The sequence below is a fragment of the Mytilus galloprovincialis genome, chromosome 6, assembly GCF_965363235.1.
Source record: "Mytilus galloprovincialis chromosome 6, xbMytGall1.hap1.1, whole genome shotgun sequence".
In the NCBI taxonomy this organism is placed as follows: Eukaryota; Metazoa; Mollusca; class Bivalvia; order Mytilida; family Mytilidae; genus Mytilus; species Mytilus galloprovincialis.
The window spans coordinates 46,943,454-46,968,038 of record NC_134843.1 but is presented as its reverse complement, the minus strand read 5'-3'; the positions used below and the strand labels follow the sequence as shown (position 1 = coordinate 46,968,038).

Here is a 24,585-nt window from a genome sequence, read left to right as displayed (position 1 = left end):
CAGGAAAAATGTCTTAAAATATAATTTTCAACATACATGACTTTAAATGGTTCAAAAATGTTTTAGCAACGGTTTTGCATAAACACCTGGGTTTGTATAATTTGTCTCTTTGTTTTTTCATTTTAATCGATTCTGCATTCATGATATTAGTTGTTAATTTCCTCGACAAAATTAATTCAAATATAAATCAGATGAGTGATACAAGGCGTAGAAAGTGTTGCGACCAAAGAGGGAGAGTAGTGTTATCCAACTCTGATATATTTATTTATGTAGTTAATCATTGTAAATAGTGGTGAAACTTCACTCCCCTGATATGCGAAAGCGGAAAACTGAAGATTTATTGAAAAGAAGATACATGTAGATAAAGACAAAAAAACAGCAAACTACAACAGCACAGACTGACATACAATAGACACACACCGAAATATAAAGACAAATAAAATACCCAGACCTGTAAAACAAGGGTTGTGACTAAGCAGTTGCAATTAGTATATATGTGTATCAACTCCTATGTACAGAGACAAATATCCCACATGAGAAGAATAATCGGAATCAAAACGGACAACCACAAATATTGTAGAGAACAGAGAATTCTTTTTAGAGAAAATTTACCCATACACTTAAGACAGATGAATTGTTGGAATAATGAGCTGGTGAAATAATGGGCTATTGGAGTAATGGGCTATTGGAATAATGGGCTGTCAGAATAGTGGGCTGTCGAAACAAACGGGATGTCACCCATTTAGACACTAGTATGTCATTTGATATGGGACAAGCATACCTTGTGAATATTTAACTTTTCCCCCTTAAATTTGACCCTGTCCACCTAAATTTTCAAGATTTGAAGTATGAAATTGGTAATTTAAACTTGATGTCAGGCCTTTCATTTGATACATGTGACAACACTATCTTCTTGAAAGTTTAATTTTTACACTTGATAATCCCATTCAAATAATTTTTTGAGGACATCAATATGATATGTGAAATGTAGGCTTTATGGACTTTCATTTGATATGCAACAACCTAACTATCTGGGATAACTTTTTGCACTAAATGATTTCATTTTCCACTGGGAAATAAAAAGGGTTTAAAATTTTTATTTTTGGAAAGAATTCATATTTTTTTTAACAATTTGATATACCAAATGACCCCACTTAGGAAAGTGCCAAAAATGATGCAATATCAATTGTAAAAATGAACCAATGAAAATTATAAAGTTAATGCAAAACAATTTTATACGACCCCAAAAACATTTTGGGTTCGTATAATGGTATGATGTCGTTGTCTGCGTCGTCTGCGTCGTCGTCGTCCGAAGACACTTTGGTTTCCGGATAATAACTTTAGTTTAAGTGAATAGATCTTAATGAAATTTTTTCAGAAAGTTCAATACCACAAAAGGAAGGTTTGGATTAATTTTGGGGATGATGGGCTGAACCGTTTAGGAACTAGGGGCCCAAAAGGGGCCAAAACAAGCATTTTTCTAGTTTCAGGATATTAACTTGTTTACCAATATTTCCATTGCTCTGAAAGTATACTGCAATGTTTAAAATCACAAGTAGAAGGTTTGGATTCATTTAAGGGGTTATGGGGCCAAAGTTTAGGAATTAAGGGCCAAAAGGGGCCAAAACAAGCATTTTTCTAGTTTCCAGACAATACCTTGTGTGTAATTGCATGGATCGCTCTGAAATTGTACCACAATGTACCATATAACAAAGGGGAGGCTGGGATTAAGTTTTGGGTTAATTGCCCAAAATATGTAGGAATTAAGGGCCAAAAAGAAGCATGTTTCTAGTTTCCAAACAATCATGACAATAACTTGTGTTTATAAGTGTATGGATCTCTCTGAAATCATACTACAAGGTTCAATATTACAAAGGAAAGCATGGGATTGAGTTTAAGGGTTATTGCTCCAAAGGGGGGGGGGGGGTTCAATAAATTGAGGGGGGGGGGGGGTCTCAGTTTACCATTTTTTGTAAGGATTTTTTTTTTCAACATTATTCAAATTTCAAATTTTGAAAAGTTTCAATAAGAAATATTCAATTGCACAGTATTGTGCAATAGATGTGTTAGATCTTGAACCACATTAATTTTGTGGCAAAAACCTATATTATGTCAAAAATTTGATCACAATCAAAATTCAGACGGTATCAAGCTTGAATATTGTGACCAAATTTGTCCCAACTGTTCATGGTTCGACCACTGGGGTCATATAATTCTGCGCCCTGTGGAGCACCTGGTTGCACAATAACTTTAGTATAAGTTAATAGAAATCTATGAAATTTTAACACAAGGTTTATGACCACAAAAGGAAGGTTTGGATTGATTTTGGGAGTTTTGGTCCCAACCAATTGGGGGCCAAAAGGGTCCAAAATTAAACTTTGTTTATTGGGGTTCTTTGATATGCCAAATCTAACCGTGTATTCAGATTCTTAATTTTTGGTCCTGTTTTCAAATTGGTCTACATTAAGGTCTAAAGGGTCCAAAATTAAACTTAGCTTGATTTTAACAAAAATTGAATTCTTGGGGTTCTTTGATCTGCTGAATCTAAACATGTACTTTGATTTTTGATTATGGGCCCAGTTTTCGAGTTGGTCCAAATCGGGGTCCATATTATTATATTAAGTATTGTGCAATTGCAAGAAATTTTCAATTGCACAGTATTCAGCAATAGCAAGAAATCTTCAATGCACAGTATTGCGCAATAGCAAGAAATATCTAATTGCACAAAATTGTGCAATAGCAAGAAATTTTCAATTGCACAGTTTTGCGCAATAGCAGGAAATATTCAATTGCGCAGTATTGTGAATTTGTCTCGTTTTCAATTTGGTCTACATTAAGACCCCCCCCCAATGGGTCAAAAATTAAACTTTGTTTGATTTCAACAAAAATTGAATATATGGGGTTCTTCAATATGCTCAATCTAACCATGTATTTAGATTTTTAATATTGGGCCTGGTTATCAAATTGGTCCACATTGAGGTCTAAAGGTCTAAAATTGAACAATATTTGATTTCATCAAAAATTGAATTCTTGGGGTTCTATGATGTGCTGAATCTAACCATGTATTTAGATCTGTGACAGCAACCTATGTTGTGTCAACTATTTAATCACAATCAAAATTCAGAGCTTTATCAAGCTTAAATGTTGTGTCCATACTTGCCCCAACTGTTCAGGGTTCGACCTCTGCGGTCGTATAAAGCTGCGCCCTGTGGAGCATCTGGTTTTTGTTTGTGGTGCTAAAATTTTCAATTAAAAAATCGAAAAGGGGTAATGATTTAACAACTTGTTAAATTTTCAGAGGGTTAAAATTTCAGGTGAAATTAGACCAGTTTGAACCAGATTGTTTATACCAGGTGATCAATTTACCTTATTAGATCTTATTGTGACATGAAAATTGGTATAAAATAGCAAATAAGTGTTTTATTGTTAATTTGCAGCTTTTAAAAAAGACATTTATAGGCACAAAATAATATTTGTAACAAAAAAGACAATATATACTATATAATGTAAAAATACTTTGTTTTCTTATATTGGTCATATCTCAAAAACTGTCTTATACAAGTATATATCCATCAAAAAGTTATTAAGCTTTTGAATAAGTTTATATACTTTCTCTTTTCTTTATTCTTTAGGTCAAAATCAGAAGTTAAAACAAAATCACTAATTATTCCACGGAATTTAAAAATTACCTGATTTCACATATATTCAGAACTGTAACATATAAACCCCTAAAAAAAAAAAACACACAAAATAGAGATCTGAGAGTGTTCGTTAACCGACAGCTAGTTTAAATCAAGTTACAACTAATAAAAGAATCATCTATCTATGTCACAACTAGCGCCTGTTCCCAGATACTATAGATGCTAGAATTAAACTGCTTTTATATATATGGAATTTAAATTGATTGTAAGATGTACATTTTAGTCTAACAGGGTTCATACATGACCTCATCTTATTTTTCATGGATCATGATATGACATTGCTAAGTTTATGTGTTAATTATCATGTAAAACTTTGATCTTTAAGACTTAATTACCATACCAAATTTAAACATGATAAGTCATGTAAGTAGCATGCAAGACACATACCCTTAGCCATGGGGGTTCGGACACCCCCCCCCCCCCCCCCCCCCCCCCCCCCCTTGAAAATAAATAAGCACTGTTCAAGTCAACGTTTTGTTCGAAATGTGGCTGTTAAAGTCGAGTTTGTGAGTCCAAATAACCCTCCCTTGGAAATTCCTGGCTACGGGCCTGAGACATCCATGATTCAATTCCAATTATGTATTATTCATGTGTTTTATTCAAAATGTGCTTACTTTTTGCCAAAAAGAAACATTCAGTTCTTAAATTTGTGTTTAACTGACATGAAGGATGTTATACTGCCTATATAGATACTTTATGTCAGAATAAGTCTTTCTGGTAAAAACAAAAAGATTTATTTTTTGATATTTTTTTTTAAATCTTTAGTTCATGTTGTACTGATTTTAAATCTTTAATTTCCTGATCTAGTTAGAATCTATATTTAGAAAAAAGTCACTCTTTAAATCTAAACCAGTTTGATTGTAGAAGGAAGTAAAAATTATTAAAGGTGTTTTACCCTATTAACTTACTGCAAACCAGGAAGAAAATATTTTGACAGGAACATTATAATTACATTGTAAGGTCTTTTGAAGCAACATCTGTTTCTTAACAGTTATTTAGTTTTCTAGAATAAACTGGATTTTTGAACTTCTCTATAAAATTGGTTTATATTACCTGTGTGAAAAAAAAACCCAAGGGGAAAACTTCTGTTGTGAAAGTGAGATTAATAAAAAGAACAACATGAGCAAAGAGACCGATACATGTATATCAGAGAAAAATTCAAGGCCTCTATCGAGTCAAGTGTATTTTTACTATGAATTGCCACAGATAGCAACATGTCATGAGTGTGTTGTGCTTGTTCCTATGCCAAATATAACTTTCAAAAAGAAATCAAAAATTAGTATTTTAAAGAGAAAGAAGTCAGAACAAACATTGCATTCCTTTGGTTCTTGTACTGTTTTATTATTGGAATATGACTCACAGGAGGACATAGTTAATTTCTCAGCATGTGAAAATGAGGTATATATATGTATGCAAAATACATTGGCTTTATCTGCTTAATCTGCATTCTTCTAACCTTTATTTTATATAGGACTTACCAGTCATTATAAAAATCACCATAAAGTATATTAATGATTGTCTTTTATTAAGAACATCTGTATAACTTTTTTTAATATGCATCTGTATAATTTTTTTTTAATATGCAACCGAATTTTTGTTTGTGTTCTTTTTTTAATTGTTCATGAACATTAACAATGTGTTAACTGTTGATATTTATAGCCTTTTTCTTCTTCGCTGTGAATACCACTGTCACACTTATATAATTATAATCAATTTAACTATTGTCAGTTTATTGTCTTAATTTTGTATGCCATAACCATTTAATGTAAATGTGTTTGTGCGAATAAAATATTGTCTATTGTCATATAAATATATACGTGATATATATATGCAATTATTTCTGTGACTGTAAGGGAGCTACCATTTGATTTTTATGGGGGGGCTAGGATGAAAAATTTTGTCCTGCATTTTTTTTTAGCTGTAATCTCTGTCCTGCCTTTTTATTTTTCACTCTGTTCGGTCCTGCCTTTTTTTCTAGTTTATCCTGACTTTTTTTTTTACCTAAATTGTCCTCCTGACTTTTTTTTTTTGCAAGTGTCTCATCCTGCCTTTTTTTTTTACTCAAAACTCCTGTCCTGCCTATTTTTTTAAAATTTCATCCTAGCCCCCCCATAAAAATCAAATGGTAGCTCCCTAAATAATATTCTTGCATTAATTTGTAGGATCCTTTACAACAGATAATTCAGCTTATCTGTAACAATAACATCTTCATGCCTTATATATCAGGTACTGTCTTACGAGGCTAGATTAAAACTGCCGAGGAAAGGTAACACCCGGCCACCGAAAGCTTTATTTTTGTGCAGCCAAGGTGGTCGAGAAGTCCAGGGTCTGGATACAGTGCAGGCGATTTGGTGTCAAGATAGCTCATGAATGCAGTAGCATGAGTTCAAATTCTTGCGAGGGAAGAACAAAAAATTGGCGAAAATTTCGCAAATTTACAGATCTTTTATTGTCATGATTGTTGGGTTGATGTTTAGACGAGTTGTATATACATATACATATATATTTGTATCTTAAAGTTGTCAATTTAGACTTGTTCATATATATATATATATATATATATATACAACTCGTCTAAACATCAACCCAACAATGTTAGATCTGTAAATTTGCTTTCGCAAATTTTTGGTTCTTCCCTCGCCGGGATTCGAACCCATGCTACTGTGATATCGTGACACCAAATCGTATATATATATACAAGTCTAAATTGAAAACTACGTTCAACCTATGATTGCGTTGGATTATAACTGCAATTTTTATACGTGTGCATGTAAAACAAATTTTGTTGTAGAAGGGTCTAAATACAACACAAACAACATTTTCCAAAAGACCGAAAAAGTGAAAAAGTATATTTAAACAAAACGCATTTGACTCACAGGTCGAACAACTGATGACCCTACTGCCATTGGCGATTGCCAAATAAAATTGATCACGAGATGTAACAAAATGGATCTTTATATAAATTTAATAATAAACAGAAAACGATAAACCCCACAACCAAGATGTTATGCCACAAACACAAGGTGTCAATATTTTTTTTTTTTTTTTAATTTTTTTTTTTGTACACCAGATCTAGATTTCGACAATATATGTCTGTTCAATGATGTTAGGGATGGAAACGGTATTTGGAAGGCCATATAATTTACTCTCAATTTCAGATAGACTCTTGAATTTTAAGAGTCAATATACTTGTAGGATGAACGGATCATATAAACCAGAGGGAAAATATGATACAAGCTCAAACAAAAAAATATTAACAAGTCTTAATTGAAAACTACGTTCAAACCTATATATATATATATACAACTCGTCTAAACATCAACCCAACAATGTTAGATCTGTAAATTTGCTTTCACAAACTGAGATTTCGATCGTGACACCAAATCGCCTGCACTGTAACTGGCACGCTAGACCTCACGACCACCTGGGCTTCATGAAAATGAAGCTTTCGGTGGCCGGGTGTTACCTTTCCATGTCAGTTATATATACAGTTTATTGTACAATGTGCATTTTTTCTTGAATAAGTAATTTAGCTCTTGAAAACCGATAAATTTATCTACATATCACCATTACAATTCTAATATGCCAGCTGTAGTACAAATGTATCTTACTACGGTAGCTATTGAGCATCATCTGCATACAGCCAACTTAATTCTTTTGTCTGATTAATTGTCAGGTGTAATTTTCAAAAGTTCAAAATCATTTAAAAGAATTCTATTAAATGTTTCCTAGAAGGTCGCATAATAAAATTTCAGAGGTTCAATTAAAAACTCTGTCTAGATATTGAAGTTTTTTTGAAGTTATGCATTTTTAAGATCCACTTGTGAAGTCTGTTGTTACTTTTAGTAAAAATTTATTTTTTAAAATATACCTACATACTCTGTTGTTATGACTCATTAGAAAGGTATTTCACTTGACATATATATATATATATGTATTTAATCGAGATGAAAGTGAGGTCATTCCCATGTATTGCTATCGCCTAAATTTCCATTATGCAAATAAGTTTTGGGTTTTCAACGTATCTAGAAAAATTATAGATCTGGGGACATTATCTAGTGCAAAATAACATTGCTTATCTTTTTTTTTTTTTTACTTTTATTTTTTTTATTTCCAACAATTACAACATATACATGACATACATACAATATTATACATATAAGATAAATACAATGTCATTTTTATAAATAAATCTTAATTGGAAATATTTTACATTTTCTATTGAAAAGATAAAAAAATACATGAAATATAAAAAAAAATAATGAAAAATAAATAAAGAAGGAAAACAAAAAAACAAAAAAACAAAAAACAAAACACAAAAGTATTATCCAGTTACATCCCTATCTGTATTTTTTAAATATGACATATATTTATGTTGAAAAAAATTAACGAGACATATTTCTTTCGTAACAACCATCAACACAGATCAAGTACATAACATGACAATGATATTTTCTTTAAAATAGATTATAGTTTAATAATCATAATTAATTGCAACAAAAAAAAAGAAGACATTAGCTGATATTCAATAAAAGTTTTTCAAAAACATTCCATACAATTGTCAAATTCAGTTATCTTTTTATTTTTTACAGCTATCATCTGATCATACTCTCTAATTTATACATACATGTATCTTTCAGCTTTATTTTAATTGCTTGCAATGAGAGATTCTTTTTTTAGCATCTATTGTACACATATTGTTTAATAGAAAGAAAAATCATGTTGTATGGGTTGTTGGGGAATTAAATTAATATCTTGGATCTTTAAAACACAAAATAATAATATGAAAATGTTTTGTAGTTAGATATATTTATAAAAGTGAAAAATCATTGATAATATCTATGCACACGTACAGAAAAATTGTGTAAAAGCTTGTGGAAGAATATCTTAAGAACGGTTTACGACACTCTTGGCAAGGACCCGTAACTCTGTAATTGTTTTTTGCAGGAAAATATGAATGGCTTAATTCTCATATCCAATCTTTTAGAAAAATCGATTTTTTTACAGAAAAGTGTCCACCATGCACTTGCATTGCACTATTATTAGAATAGTAGAATAGAATGATATACAAATGGATGAAAATTATATATATATGCAACTGTTATATTATATAATATATAACAACAAACCAGTGTATACTATGGGAATATTATTATATTAGTATAATATTCCCAGGTATACTGATTTGTATCACTACAATATAATAGTTATTACGGTGCGGTTAAATTTCCTGTCATTTATTCATCATCCATGCTCAAACTTGTCTCAGAAAAAAATATATATCTGTACATTAACCTCAGTTTCAGGTATAGAGATGTGATCTTTTTCTGTGGACATGTGCTTTTGACCATCCACAAGAACGTGCGGTCATCCAATGTTCAGTACTTCAGTACTTTGATTTTAGTACTGTGAATTTTTACTGTATATAAATCAACCTGTAGCTTAAATTAATAAATATATAAAAATAATAGAATCTGAAGGAGGGGAGATATATAACCAGTATATTTTAGATGCAAGAATGTTAAAATGAAAATGTGAAAATTGTACTGTTGAACATTTATGGTCTATATTGAGGGGGAGGACAGGGGGTACCCTTCTCCCTCCTCCCACCCCTCTTCTCCTTTCTCCTACCCCCGTTCTCCTTTCTCCCATTAGAATAAAACATCTCCTTTTGAGATATTTTTTCTTGAAATATTAGATCATTTTTTAAAAGGAGAGATATTTTATTTTTTCTCCTTTCTCCCAGCCTTCCTCTCCTTTCTCCTACCCCCTTTCTCCCCGTCTCCCTTACCCCTGTCCTCCCCCTCTATATTGATATGTGTTTAAACGATGCTTATATTTACTTATTTAAATGTCAGGCCTGTAGCCAGGAATTTCAAAGGGGGGGGGTTCATTGGACTTATGAACTCGACTTTAACAGTCACAATTTGAACAAAACATTGACTTTAACAGTGCTTATTTGATTTCAAGGGTGGACGAACCCCCTGGCTACGGGTATGAATGTTTGCTTGTTATGACTTAGAACATTAATATTGCGAGTATGTTATTTTAACTTTATGTTTTTTTTTCCCAAGAATTTTAACAGGTTGATAACATACAATTAAGTCCAGTCAAACTAAGATTTAACCTCAAACTAATTGTAACAGAAAATATTTTGGTTCTAATCTATAGCATTATGCCCTTGATATACACAGAAAAAAGTCCCATAAAATCTAACTTGAGGAAAACTCAAAATCAGCATTTTTTGAAGGGGAAATATATTTGTAACTCCTCAAAAATGAGTCTTTTTTGGTCAGTTTTTGGTTGATTTTCTTGAAATTTATGTAAAGTATGATACTTTGATGGGGTTATAAATTGGTATTTGACTAAATTATATAATCTTCTGCTCAGGAAATGTACAAAACCGAAGTGTTATGGGTAGTTCTATTTTTTTTGTGCATTTTTCATTGAAGAAATTGCAAATTTGAAGCTTTGTGACCCTTTTGAAAAAATAATGTGAAAATTTGGTATTGTTTATATCTGTATATATTATATTTTTTTCAGCATCTTACTTGTCCTAAGAAACTTTAAACCACAAAAAGAAGAATACATGCTTCATTATTTTTGTTAGATTTGAGATTCTTTAATTTGACATGTTGAAAAATTCAATAAATGGTCAACTAATGAATTACGAAATCTAGAATATAGCTTGTTAAAAGATATGAAAACACCTTTAGAGTTGTTTGTTATACTCTAAAGACCGCTAAAAAAACAAGAATCAATACATTCTGATGAATAGAAGCGGAAAAATTATTATTTTGTATCAATTTTCATTGATATTTCTGCCTTTTTATACGACCTCAAAAATTGAAAATTTTTTGGTCATATATTGGTATCACGTTGGCGTCATTGTCTGTAGTCGTCGTTGTCAGCGTCTGAAGACTTTGGGTTTTCGCACTATAACTTTATTATAAGTGAATAGAAATCTATGAAATTTAAACACAAGGTTTATGACCATTAAAGGAAGGTTGGGATTGATTTTGGAAGTTTTGGTCCCAATAGTTTGGGAATTAGGGGCCAAAAAGGGCCCAAATAAGCATTTTCTTGGTTTTCGCACTATAACTTAAGTTTAAGTAAATAGAAATCTATGAAATTTTGACACAAGGTTTATGACCACAAAAGGAAGGTTGGGATTGATTTTGGGAGTTTTGGTCCCAACAGTTTGGGAATAAGGGACCCAAAGGGTCCAAAATTAAACTTTGTTTGAATTCATCAAAAATTGAATAATTGGGGTTCTTTGATATGCCAAATCTAACTGTGCATGTAGATTCTTAATTTTTGGTCCCATTTTTCAAATTGGTCTACATTAAGGTCCAAAAGGTCCAAAATTAAACTTAGTTTGATTATAACAAAAATTGAATTCTTGGGGTTCTTTGATATGCTGAATCTAAACATGTACTTATTTTTTTGATAATGGGCCCAGTTTTCACAATATAAAGTGCAATATTCACTTTTACTACCAACTGATTAATTAAAACACTCTTTGCCATTCAGTGATTACAAGCACTTTTATTACCACTCTAGGGTTATGCCCCTTTACAAGTGGAAAAACTGAAGATTTTTTTCGTTTCTGTTCTCTTAACTTAAGTTTGTCTCAACTAAATTTAATGAAATGTTTATATAATTCTTAGAACCTCTAAACTCAGTTCAAGTTCAATTTTTGGGTAGCTTCACTTTTACAGTTCTTGAATTATGTCCCTTTTTAACGTTATATGCTAGTGGGGGCATCATCTGTGTCCCTTTTGACACATTCACCATTTATGTTTTTAGAAGTTACTATTAATTAAAATTAATTTTAACCATGACATTTCATATTTTATTATTTTATGATGTATTTTAATGAGTAGTTATTGTTGCAAACTCCATTAGAAATTTGAATTGAGATCATTTTTAGAAAAAGGGAAAAGGGGAGATGGGGAAAAAATAGTGGGGGGTTCAATTTTTCAGATTTTAGAAATAAAAGAAAATTTCTTCAAATATTTTTTTTGTTGAGAGGATTAATATTCAACAGCAAAAAAATTTTTTTTAAGTTCATTAGACCACATTAATTCTGTGTCAGAAACCTATGCTGTGTCAACTATTTATAATCACAATCCAAATTCAGAGCTGAATCCAGCTTGAATGTTGTGTCCATACTTGCCCCAAGCGTTAAGGGTTCGACCTCTGTGGTCGTATAAAGCTGCGCCCTACAGAGCATCTGGTTGATGCAATAATTACCCATTTTTATTGAGCCTGTGACTTTTGCTTGAAGGGTTAGCTTACTTCTAAAAAGCTTTATATTTTAGAAGGTCGGAGACCTGGATGCTTCATACTTTGTATATACATGTATTTGCCTTATGTTACAAAATTTCCGTCTGTCACATGTCAATTGTCCTTGACCTCATTTTCCTGGTTCAGAGTTTACTTGAAGAAAAAGTTAAGATTTTTATGCCCCAGCAGTAGTGAACAGGGCATTAAGTTTTACCCTTATCTGTCTGTATGTCAGTACATCCAAAGTTGGTCTCCTCTAACTTTTATTGGCTTAAACCAAATGTTATGAAGCTTAAAAAAATGCTAATTACCACAAAACACAGATCAAGTTTGAATTTTGGTGGTGTCTGTGACTTAAACCTTTCTAGAGTTATACCCCTTTACAAATAGAAAAATTGCTGAAATTTTTGTTTCTGTTCTCTAGCTTTAGTTTGCTAAATGTTATCTAATCTGTTTGAATAAATGTATAAGTTCTGTCATATAAAAAAAAAGATGTGGTATGATTTTAATTGCCAATGAGACAACTCTTCTCGAGACCAAATGGCACAGAAATTAACAACTATATGTCATCATACAGCCTTCAAAATGAGCAAAGTCCATACTGCATAGTCAGTTATAAAAAGCCCTGATTGAATTGACAAATGTGAAACAATTCAAACGAGAAAACTATTAAATGGCCTAATTAATATACCAAAAAATGAATGAAATTTTTTTTTTAACCAAGTGCACTGAATTACAATCTCCAGACTTCATGGACTTGGGACAGGCACATACATACAGAATGTGGCAATGTCTATTGCCAAAATTCACGATACATATAACCAAAATCATGTTTATTCATGTTATTGTTATTATTGTATTTTACTTCCTTAAAAAATATACAAGCTTTGGACAACTAACTTCAGTTTTTTATCAAATAACCAACAATACATACAATTGGTATAATTTTGTGTTTTCATTTTGTACATGTTTTACCTACATGTAGCGAGAACTCAAGTACCACTTGATAAATTCAATGGGAACTTGATTAGTAAATCTTCACAGAGTTGACACCCCTACTATATATATAACTCTCCTTTAATACCAAATGTTGAATTTTTCATGACCATTTTTGGCACATTGTGTACTTTAACCCATGCTTGGATGCATATGATGATTTGGATAAACTGTAACAATAACTGTAGCACAAAGGTTCATTTTAAGGGTTAATGAATTTTAAAAAATAAAAAAATACCTTCTTTTTTTCCATTTCAGACACCAGCAATTACCATAAACCTAAATCGAATTATAGACAAATCATTGGAACACAATGTAAAAGAGTCTAAAGTTTGGCATGAGTTCCATTTGAATGATCACGGGAAAAAAAGATCATTTGTTTTACAGTTCCAGAAAGGACCTGAGTTTGATGAGTTTTATCAGAAACTTCAGAATGTCATCTTTACTCTGAATTCTTGTAGAGAAGGCAAAACAACAACAAATAAAAGTAGGTGCTGGTTATTGTTGTTATTGGTTTGGTAGGTGGCTTACTTATGTAGTAAATGCGCCTTAAATTCATATAACATAAATATTATGTATATATACTTTCAGTCCTTAATTTATTTTTAGTATTACGTTTTGGCGAGTAATTATATGAAACTTTGATGAACATGGTTGACTGAGTTACTAAGAAATATATATATGTAGAGAGAAAAAAAAACCACAAAACAGAAAATACATGTAATAGGAAAATGAAAAAAAAAAATAAAATAAAGCAAATGATAGTCCCTAATGAAATGTACATTACTAATTGATAGGTATCATAAAATTGTTTAGAAATTTTGTCTGGTTGTTCACTTTTGTGTCGTCTGTGATTTACTTTAACCAAAAAAAGTATATTTAGAAACATATAACAAGACATGTGCTAGTTAAAAATGCTACCAATGTAAGGACGCCTCCCTCAATTGATGTAGCAGATAAAAAATCCTTAAGTAAGGATAGGTTGTAGTTTTTCCTTTTCCGTAACGGCAAGTTGCGTCAATTTTTTCCAAATAAATTTCCATAGACATACTGATATTTAGTGATTCCTCATTCCCTGACGAGAAAAAACACTAGAGATAAAGTAATATATCTAGAACCGATTCCGTTAACATTTTGGATATAGTTTCTAAAACTGTTCGTAAAAACCGTTCTCACGGTTGTAGGACAAATCGCAATCAAAGAAAATTTCGGACTAATCATACCAATATTTCGGACCTAATTTCTATTTCAAAAAACAACGGCAGACATTATCTGTTAACAAAACTCTGTTCATTACCGGTTAATGAGTTAAATAAAATTTTGGAGGATTGCAACACAATTTCATATAGCAGTCCTATAAGTATGAAATTGTTCAAATTATTATGGCATTATATTGTTATTCTAAACTATTTCCCAAAATTGATCGCCCTGAAGATCATAAAAAACATTTTATTAAAATAAAGTATGTCAATAAAGGTTTTGATTTTGTATATATTGCCGGTATATTTAATGACCATTCTGTTAAAGAACAAATTCCTGGATATTTTGACAATACTGAGCTACCTCTTATTTGTTATATTTACAAGAAATCTACCCGGAAATTTGTGTTTAATTATAGTCAACTGTGTAAAGATGTTAATATCAGTGAAAATACACCTACTTAATGTAATTGTAGTACCTCTGAATATATTTATGGACCCATTTCCCATGTTATAACAGGAGATCTTAACATCGTTCAAGACCGAGAGTTAAAATCATTCCTCAGTAAAGGACCTAAATATCGCCCCCCTTCAATTATTAATTGGAATGAGTGTCGTAATATCATCCACGACTCACTCCATACTTACTGTATGAAATGGATAAAAACGGGAAAAAGCTGACAAAAAATCGTTGGACTCTTTTTTTAATTCAGTAATGAAAATAGTTGATATACGTATTCAACATTTTAAAGAACATTTTACTATTAACAATAACCACAAAAGACCTATTTCTCGTATCAAATAAAGGCAACAGTAGTATATATACCGCTGTTCAAACTCATAAATCCATGGACAAAAAACATAAACTAAAAGAACTAGCCAAGAAATTTGTTTTTATCTCGGCCGATAAAGCTGCTAATAATATTATTATTGTTTGACGTAAATTTTACATTGAGGTTCTGAAAAAAGAAATCACCAATTCACCAACATTCCAACTGACTCCATTTTCTGAAAACGACATCTGTAACAAACATAAACTTTTAGCTACCGCTTTACAAGCAGAGCCAAATACAATGAAAGTCCCAACTATGTACTGGCTTCCGAAGCTACACAAAACACCTTACAAATATAGATTTATTTCTTCTTCAAGCCATTGTTCCACTACTAAATTGTCTATTCTTCTTACCAGCACACTTGGTACAATTAAAAACCTGATAATAAATTGTTCAAATAAGGCCTTCGAAAATAGTGGAATTAATTACTTTTGGAGTGTCAAGAACTCGTTGGAAGTACTTGATAAATTGCATGCTTATATTGGTGATTTTAAATCTGTTCAAAGTTTTGATTTTTCTACCCTGTATACCACATTGCCTCACATTCTCATTAAGAAAAAATTCACACACCTAATTAAATGGGCATTTAAAAAGCCAGAATGTGAATTTATATGTTCAAATTATATCACCTTTAATTGTAATCCCTTCAAGTCGGACACTAAAGGCAATTAAGAGATTAAATAGCTAGGTGTTAATTGCCCTCAGGGTGATAACTGTTTGGATGTGAATATCCCAAGCTGACACTTGTGATTAATACCATGTGTCTGCAATCACCAATTTCGACATGGAAAAATGCAATCACAAAACAATTCGAAATCTATGTTTTGTATTACAAAATTTCAAAGATTGAAACGATGTTTTTAATTTTTTTAAAGATCGTTTATTTGTGCAACTCTCCAAAAATTTATCCTTTTTTTTTCTTCCGGTAATACGAGAGCGAGAATTTTGGTTTAGAGCTAAAATAAGTTTAATACTTCTTTAAAAAGTTATCATAATTAGCTTAAGTTTATGTTTAATCCATTTAATGCATTAAAAGCGTCTTATTCATTCACAATCTCTTGTCAAACAATGTTTATTCTCTGACTAATTTTCGTAAATTTTTCAACGGCCGCCACTGCACATTTTTGTGTAAACTACAGATAGGAACTGGACCAGATATGACAAAAATCTGCATTTTCACGATAATGACAACAGATGGACAGTAGACAGAAAAAATATATCAAGAGAGAAAACTACGCATTAACAGACTATTTGTTAGATAACTTTGTTAAAAATACATATCATTTTGATGTAAAGATAAGAAACAACTGAGACTAAGGCCGTGTTCACACCAAACACCATGTACAGTAAACTTGTTTACAATTAGTTTAATATACTGGACATTGGTTTCACATTAAATTTGTTCACATCTATACACCTGTACATAAGATTTGTTTACACTTGTAAACTCTATGTCATTTAAATGTTCATTACGTAGAACCGAATGCAAAGTTTTCGGGGGGGGGGGGGGGGGGGGGGGGGGGGGTATTGATGGAAATATTTCGAACCCCAATTGGATAGAAAAAAAATGTCCTACAGATGATACAAAAATATTCTAAATCAAGAGTTTCCCCATACATTATAGTGTTAAATGTTGAAAAAAAAGTTGATTAACAGCATTGAAAAAAACAAACCCGGAATAAAACGTTTGCGCGGAAAAATTTCTGGCTCAGATAAATTAACAAAATAGTCCCCCCCCCCACCCCTTTTTTTAAGTTGACTGGTTGCTTCTTTATAAAAGCCATTTTGATGATTTGAAGTAGTTTAAAAATAATAAAGATGTCTCGATTAAGCATTAGAAAACGTAGGCTGCAGCAGCGTGCTTACAGGCGAAGAATATATATTTTTATTCTCATAAAGCCAATGCATTACATCGGTGCAGAGATTGAAGGAGATGAAGGAATGATATATTAGGGATCACTATATTCCTATCTTTTCTGTTTGTTTCAAATGGTATTTCTTCTTAAATGGGTATTTGGCAAACGGAGGGGGTAACTTTTTTTTTTTTAGTTTTAAGGGTAATTTAACGGATCCGAGATACATGTACTAGATTAACAATTCATTTATCTCACACTTTTTAAGTAATGCATTTATGAGTGAATCGTTGTTTGCGTAAAGACCAGTGGCAAACACTTCTGTGCAAATCAAGTCGATTAATTTTCAAATGAATTATTTGTTCGGCAATGATGCTGCTTTGAGTCTTGATAAGGGCTTAATAAAGCTACGTTAAGTTTAAAAAAAATATATATATATATATATATATATATATATATATATATATATCAAGTATAGACAAATATTTCTGTAAAGAACTTTATTAATAATTGTTATAAATATCAATTTTATTCAAAAATTGTTTCTTCCTGAAATATACACGATGAAACTAATGTTTTAAATGCCTAGTTTTGTGTACACTTAATCTACACAAGGCCTACATCGAGTATCGACTGCATGTAGACAAAACATGTTTTACACTACATGTAAACATTGAATTTTATCAATGGGAACGTAATTTTTGTCGAGCCTGCAACTTTTGTTGCAGAAAGCTCGACATAGGGATAGTGATCCGGCGGCAGCTACGGCGGCGGTGTTAGCTAACTTCTTAAAAGCTTTATATTTTAGAAGGTGGAAGACCTGGATGCTTCATACTTTGTATATAGAGGCCTCATGTTACGAAGTTTCCGTCAGTCACATGTCCAATGTCCTTGACCTCATTTTCGTGGTTCAGTGACCACTTGAAAAAAAAGTTCAAAATTTTTGTAATGTTGAATTCTCTCTTATTATAAGTAATAGGATAACTATATTTGATATGTGCGTACCTTGCAAGGTCCTTGTGTCTGTCAGACAGTTTTCACTTGACCTCGACCTCTTTTCATGGATCAGTGAACAAGGTTAAGTTTTGGTGGTCAAGTCCATATCTCAGATACTATAAGCAATAGGGCTAGTATATTCGGTGTATGGAAGGACTGTAAGGTGTACATGTCCAACTGGCAGGTGTCATCTGACCTTGACCTCATTTTCATGGTTCAGTGGTTATAGTTAAATTTTTATACGACCGCAAAATTTGAAAAAATTTTCGTCGTATATTGCTATCAGGTTGGCGTCGTCGTCTGCGTCATCGTCGTCGTCGTCCGAATACTTTTAGTTTTCGCACTCTAACTTTAGTAAAAGTGAATGGAAATCTATGAAATTTTAACACAAGGTTTATGACCACAAAAGGAAGGTTGGTATTGATTTTGGGAGTTTTGGTCCCAACATTTTTAGGAATTAGGGGCCAAAAAGGGCCCAAATAAGCATTTTCTTGGTTTTCGCACTATAACTTTAGTTTAAGTTAATAGAAATCTATGAAATTTTGACACAAGGTTTATGACCACAAAAGAACGGTTGGGATTGATTTTGGGAGTTTTGGTTTCAACAGTTTAGGAATTAGGGGCCAAAAAAGGGCCCAAATAAGCATTATTCTTGGTTTTCGCACAATAACTTTAGTTTAAGTAAATAGAAATCAATGAAATTTGAACACAATGTTAATGACTACAAAAGGAAGGTTGGTATTGATTTTGGGAGTTTAGGTCCCCACAGTTTAGGAATTAGGGGCCAAAAAGGGACCCAAATAAGCATTTTTCTTGGTTTTCGCACCATAACGTTAGTATAAGTAAATAGAAATCTATGAAATTTAAACACAAGGTTTATGACCATAAAAGGAAGGTTGGTATTGATTTTGGGAGTTTTGGTCCCAACAGAATAAGGGGCCCAAAGGGTCCAAAATTAAACTTTGTTTGATTTCATCAAAATTGAATAATTGGGGTTCTTTGATATGCCGAATCTAACTGTCATGACTGTGTATGTAGATTCTTAACTTTTGGTCCCGTTTTCAAATTGGTCTACATTAAGGTCCAAAGGGTCCAAAATTAAACTTAGTTTGATTTTGACAAAAAATGAATCAGTTAGGTTCTTTGATATGCTGAATCTAAAAATGTACTTAGATTCTTGATTATTGGCCCAGTTTTCAAGTTGGTCCAAATCGGGGTCCAAAATTAAACTTTGTTTGATTTCCTCAAAAATTGAATAAATGGGGTTCTTTGATATACCAAATCTAACTGTGTATGTAGATTCTTCATTTTTGGTCCTGTTTTCAAATTGGTCTACACTAAAGTCCAAAGGGTCCAAAATTAAACTTAGTCTGATTTTAACAAAAATTGAAATCTTGGGGTTCTTTGATATGCTGAATGCAAAAATGTACTTAGATTTTTTATTATGGGCCCAGTTTTCAAGTTGGTCCAAATCAGGATCTAAAATTATTATATTAAGTATTGTGCAATAGCAAGTTTTTTCAATTGCACAGTATTGCGCAATGGTAAGAAATATCTAATTGCACAATATTGTGAAATAGCAAAATTTTTTTTAATTAGAGTTATCTTTCTTTGTCCAGAATAGTAAGCAAGAAATATCTAATTGCAAAATATTGTGCAATAGCAAGATTTTTTTTTAATTGGAGTTATCTTTCTTTGTCCAGAATCAACTTAAATCTTTGTTATATACAATATACAATGTATATTCACTTTTTACTACCAACTGATAAATTAAAATAATCTTTACCATTCAGTGATAACAAGCAGTTTTTTTACATCTTAATATTTTATGATGTATTTAAATGAGTAGTTATTGTTGCAAACTCCATTAGAAATTTTAATTGAGATTAGTTTTGGAATAAGGGAAAGGGGGATGTGATTAAAAGAATTGGGTTCAATTTTTCTCATTTGAAATTTCATAAATAAAAAAGAAAATTTCTTCAAACATTTTTTTGAGAGGATTAATATTCAACAGCATAGTGAATTGCTCTAAGAGAAAACAAAAATTTTAAGTTCATTAGAACACATTCATTCTGTGTCTGAAACCTATGCTGTGTCAACTATTTAATCACAATCCAAATTTAGAGCTGAATCCAGCTTGAATGTTGTGTCCATACTTGCCCCAACCGTTCAGGGTTCAACCTCTGCGGTCGTATAAAGCTACGCCCTGCGGAGCATCTGGTTGTGTTTTGGTCTGTTTTTCTCATACCATATGCAATAGGTCTACTATATTTGTTGTATGGAATGATTGTTAAGTGTACATGTCTAGCGGGCAGATGTCATGTGACCTTGACCTCATTTTCATTGTCCAGTGGTCAAAGTTAAGTTTTTGAGTTTTGGTCTTTTTATCTAATGCTATATGCCATAGGTCAACTATATTTGGTGTATGGAAATAATTTATGATCTTTATGTCAGTCGAGCAGGTTTTATTTAACCGTGACCTCATTTTCACGGTTCATTGCACAGTGTTAAGTTTTTGTGTTTTGGTCTATTTTTCTTAAACTATAAGTAATGTGTCAACTATATATGTTGTATAGAAGCATTGTTAGCTGTACCTGTCTGCCTGGCATGGTTCATCTGACCTGGACCTCTTTTTCAAGGTTCATTGGTCTTTGTTTAGTTATCTTGGTTAATGTTAAGTTTATGTGACAGTTGTAATAAAGCTTAGCTTTATACTTAGGACTATCAACATAATATCAATGATTAGTATAGAAGGCGAGATATTTCGGCGTGTGCACTCTTGTGTTTAGTTTACGTGTGAATTAAACTTACACAACACCGAGTTTAGGTCAATGTGAACACGGCCTAATTCATTGAGTGCCATGAAACAATGAATTTCATAAACATGATAAAAAAAGTTTTTAAATTGATTTTTTTTTGGTACTTTATCTTTACTTAATATAATATAAAAAATAGTTAATTTTGTGTACTAGATATTGAGTTTTGTATATATACAGGTTGCACTATAATGAACCATTCATTCATTTGACTTATTGTTGGGTAACTGAAACCACATATTTATTTTTGTTTGGCTCAAAAGGAAAAAAATAATTCTGTAACTATAAATGAATAAAGAAAACATAAACTGAAACAACTGTTTTTGTGGTTATAGTTTAATTGTATTCTCAGTTATGAATTGAACAATATAAACTAAAACATATAAAGGAAATAGAGCATCAACGCGACGCGACAAATGACATTAAAATAAATATACATATATACAGTTATTTTTTTTTAACGCAAAATGTGATGCTATCCAAAATTTCTGGGGAGAACACTGGTATGTATATTAAAGAAATTTATCCTGTTGAACTTACTTTAAATAAAGCTAATACTAACAATGACCACTGCCCTTTCCTCAAACTTGAAATCTATATCACTAACGGAAAGCTGAATACTAAAATTTATGATAAAAGAGATGATTTTTCAATTTCCTATCGTTAATTATCCATTTTTAGATGGTGATGTTCCCTTGTCACCATCTTACGGTGTTTATATATCTCAACTTGTACGATTCGCTCGTGTATGTAACAATGTTTTAGATTTTAACGAGAGAAATTTATGTATTACTGAAAAATTATTACACCAGGGTTTTCGATATCACAAACTAGTCAAAACATTTACTAAATTTTATCATCGGTATAAGGACATCATTCGTAAATATAGCTCAACATGCAGACTTCTTATACGTTCAGGTATTTCACATCCAATTTTTTATGGAAATATTCTTTATAAAGCACAAAGGTGTCAGTATTCACCTCAAAAACTAACAAAACCTTTGAATAGACTTATTAAGAAGGGTTATAGTTACGATACTGTTGTCAGGTAATTAAAGATTGCATATTTTGGCGTTAATATTGATTCACTTAGGGTCTTTGCATCGGAACTAAACACATTTATTCAAAAACCAGTTGTTGGCATGACACGGGTTATGTTCTTCTCATATATGTTATGATGGTATGATACTAAACCCCTAACGGGAAGGATTGTGCCTGATGTTCATATGATGAAATCATAATCTTTCAGTCAGTTTAATTGAAGTCTGGAGCTGGCATGTCAGTTAACTGCTAGTAGTCTGTTGTTATTTATGTATTATTGTCATTTTGTTTATTTTCTTTGGTTACATCTTCTGACATCAGACTCGGACTTCTCTTGAACTGAATTTTAATGTGCGTATTGTTATGCGTTTACTTTTCTATATTGGCTAGAGGTATAGGGGGAGGGTTGAGATCTCACAAACATGTTTAACCCTGCTGCATTTTTGCGCCTGTCCAAAGTCAGGAGCCTCTGGCCTTTGTTAGTCTTGTATTATTTTAATTTTAGTTTCTTGTGTACAATTTGGAAATTAGTATGGCGTTCATTATCACTGAACTAGTATATATTTGTTTAGGGGCCAGTTGAAGGACACCTCCGGGTGCAGGAATTTCTCGCTACATTGAAGACCTATTGGTGACCTTCTGCTGTTGTTTTTTTCTATGGTCGGGTTGTTGTCTCTTTGGCACATTCCCCATTTCCATTCTCAATTTTAATCTTCAATAGATTGATCAGAGTGTTTAAATTGAATGTTGATACTTGTTATAATTAAAAGCGTGCATTTCATGGTCAATTAGTACTGGTGTTTGAAAGGTGAATGATTAACTGATGGTCCGAGAACAAAATTGTTGTTTTAACAATGCAGACATATAAAAACGAGAAAACAACAAGAATGTGTTCCCAGTACACGGATGCCCCAGCCGCACTTTCATTTTCTATGCTTAATGGACCGTGAAAATGTGGAAAAATGTCTTATTTGGCATTAAAATTAGATGGATCATATCATAAGGAAGATGTGTACTAAGTAACAAGTTGATTGGACTTCAACTTCATCAAAAACTACATAGACCAAATACTTTAACCTGAAGCAGGACAGAATTGTCGTCCCTTGATTTTCCTTGTTCACGAATATAGTCCCTAGTGTTGACAGTGGGTTACTTGCCATTAATTTTTATACCCCTTCCAAATTTATTTCTCCATGTTTAATACCTCAAATTGCAAGTAGGGGGGGGGGGGGGGGGCGGGGCGGTGAAATTACACTAAAAAAGTTTGGGTCCAAAATTTTAAAGGAAAGTAGTGATTTGGTCCAGCTGAAAAAGTTTTAAAAGGTGTCTTCAACCTATGCCAACATTAGATTAAAATATTTTCAACTTATGCCTACAAACAAAATACAATAGGTGTTGTTATAATAAGAATTATAAATTGATAGAACACTTGATACTAGCAAAATTGAGTTGAAATAAATATTAAATTATTATTATAATAAAATAAGACTAAATTTCTAAATTTAGTCATATAACAATACTCGAGAAAAAGAGACCAAAAAATGTTTCAATTGTGCAATTTTTTTTATTTCTTTTTCATTATTTTGTTGTATTAAATATAAAACATACTTTAAAAAGCAACAAAATATACAAATATAATATTCTTCAACAGAAACTTTTTTTTTAAATCAAAATAATTTTGAAAAATAAAATTTTAAATAAATTAAAAAAAAAAAAAATGATTTTTTGGTTCATTTATAGGCAGCAACTTTCCAGTTGGACAGTACACTATTTATTTACTTTGTTTTAAGGGTAGTTTAGAAAATTCATGTACTCTGTGTTTGTTTTTATTCAAAAGGTAAAAAATAAGCACTTTTGGAAGCTGTCAAAAAATTTCAAGATGCCTTAAACATAAAATTGTCCATATTTTGAGTTAGAGCCTATGAAGTTTTCTATAACTTTGATATAATTTGTCCCAAAAGTAGTACAACACACTGTAAAAATTTCATTGAGAAAGGGCAGGTGGTATTTTTAAAATTTTCATTTTTGTTCTAAAAGAAATGCACTACGAAATTAAAAACCAATTATTCTAAGATCTTTCCACATCAAAAAAATTTTGAAAAGAAACTGGTTACTTTATACTGATGCGATACATAAGTGGTTTTGATATACTTTTGAGTGAAATAAGGGAGATAATTTGCTACTTCCGGTGATTTAATGTCTTTTCCAGTCTTATATGATAGCTTCTTTCACACTAATTTCGAAAATATATAGTTTCTTATATATACATTTGCCTTTAAATCAGGAGATAATTGGCCACTTCTGGTTGATCGAAAGTCATTTCTAGTCTTGAGTGATAAGTTAATGTATCTAATTTTCAAAATTTATGAATTACGAGTACTTTTTCATGAAAAAAGTGCAAAAATGGCTACTTCCGGTTTATTCAATATCACTTCTGGTTGTCATTTTTCAAGGTCATATGTCACCCAACCTTTTGTAAAAGGTAATATGGCTTTATAATGAACCAAGTAATAATTAATTAACCTTATAATTAAACATTTCAGGAACAGTAACTCCTATAAGATGCCATTGGATTGTTTCAGACCAAATGTAACATATCATTATTACAATAAAGCAAACATTTTGCACTTGTTCTTTTATGTATATCTTTAAAAGTGTTGGAGAAAATGAAAAAAAAAGTCAAAGTCAAAATTAAGAATATGACTTTGACCTTGACCTTATTTTAATTTTTTGGGACCAAGGACCTCAAATCAAAAGATCCTAGGTCTCTATCACTTATGGTTTACAAGATAGAAATGCATATCACTTAAATAAAATGCATAAGGGGAAATAACTCTTATATGGAGTGTTCATATCGCTTC

The 24,585-nt window shown here is 31.6% G+C and overlaps 1 protein-coding gene across 4 annotated transcripts in view; it reads left to right on the top strand.

Annotated features, from left to right (window-relative positions):
• Window positions 1-24,585, top strand: part of LOC143079722 (ranBP-type and C3HC4-type zinc finger-containing protein 1-like) — a 207,324-nt gene that overhangs the window by 4,720 nt on the left and 178,019 nt on the right. The window contains exons 1-2 of one of the 4 annotated variants that reach the window (XM_076255261.1): window positions 4,715-5,099; window positions 13,245-13,473. In XM_076255261.1, coding sequence (XP_076111376.1) covers window positions 4,821-5,099; window positions 13,245-13,473 — 508 coding nt within the window. In that variant the 5' untranslated portion in view covers window positions 4,715-4,820. Of the gene's footprint in view, window positions 1-4,714; window positions 5,100-13,244; window positions 13,474-24,585 lie in introns of those variants that run through there. The other 3 variants (XM_076255262.1, XM_076255265.1, XM_076255263.1) reach the window with 3 other exon arrangements.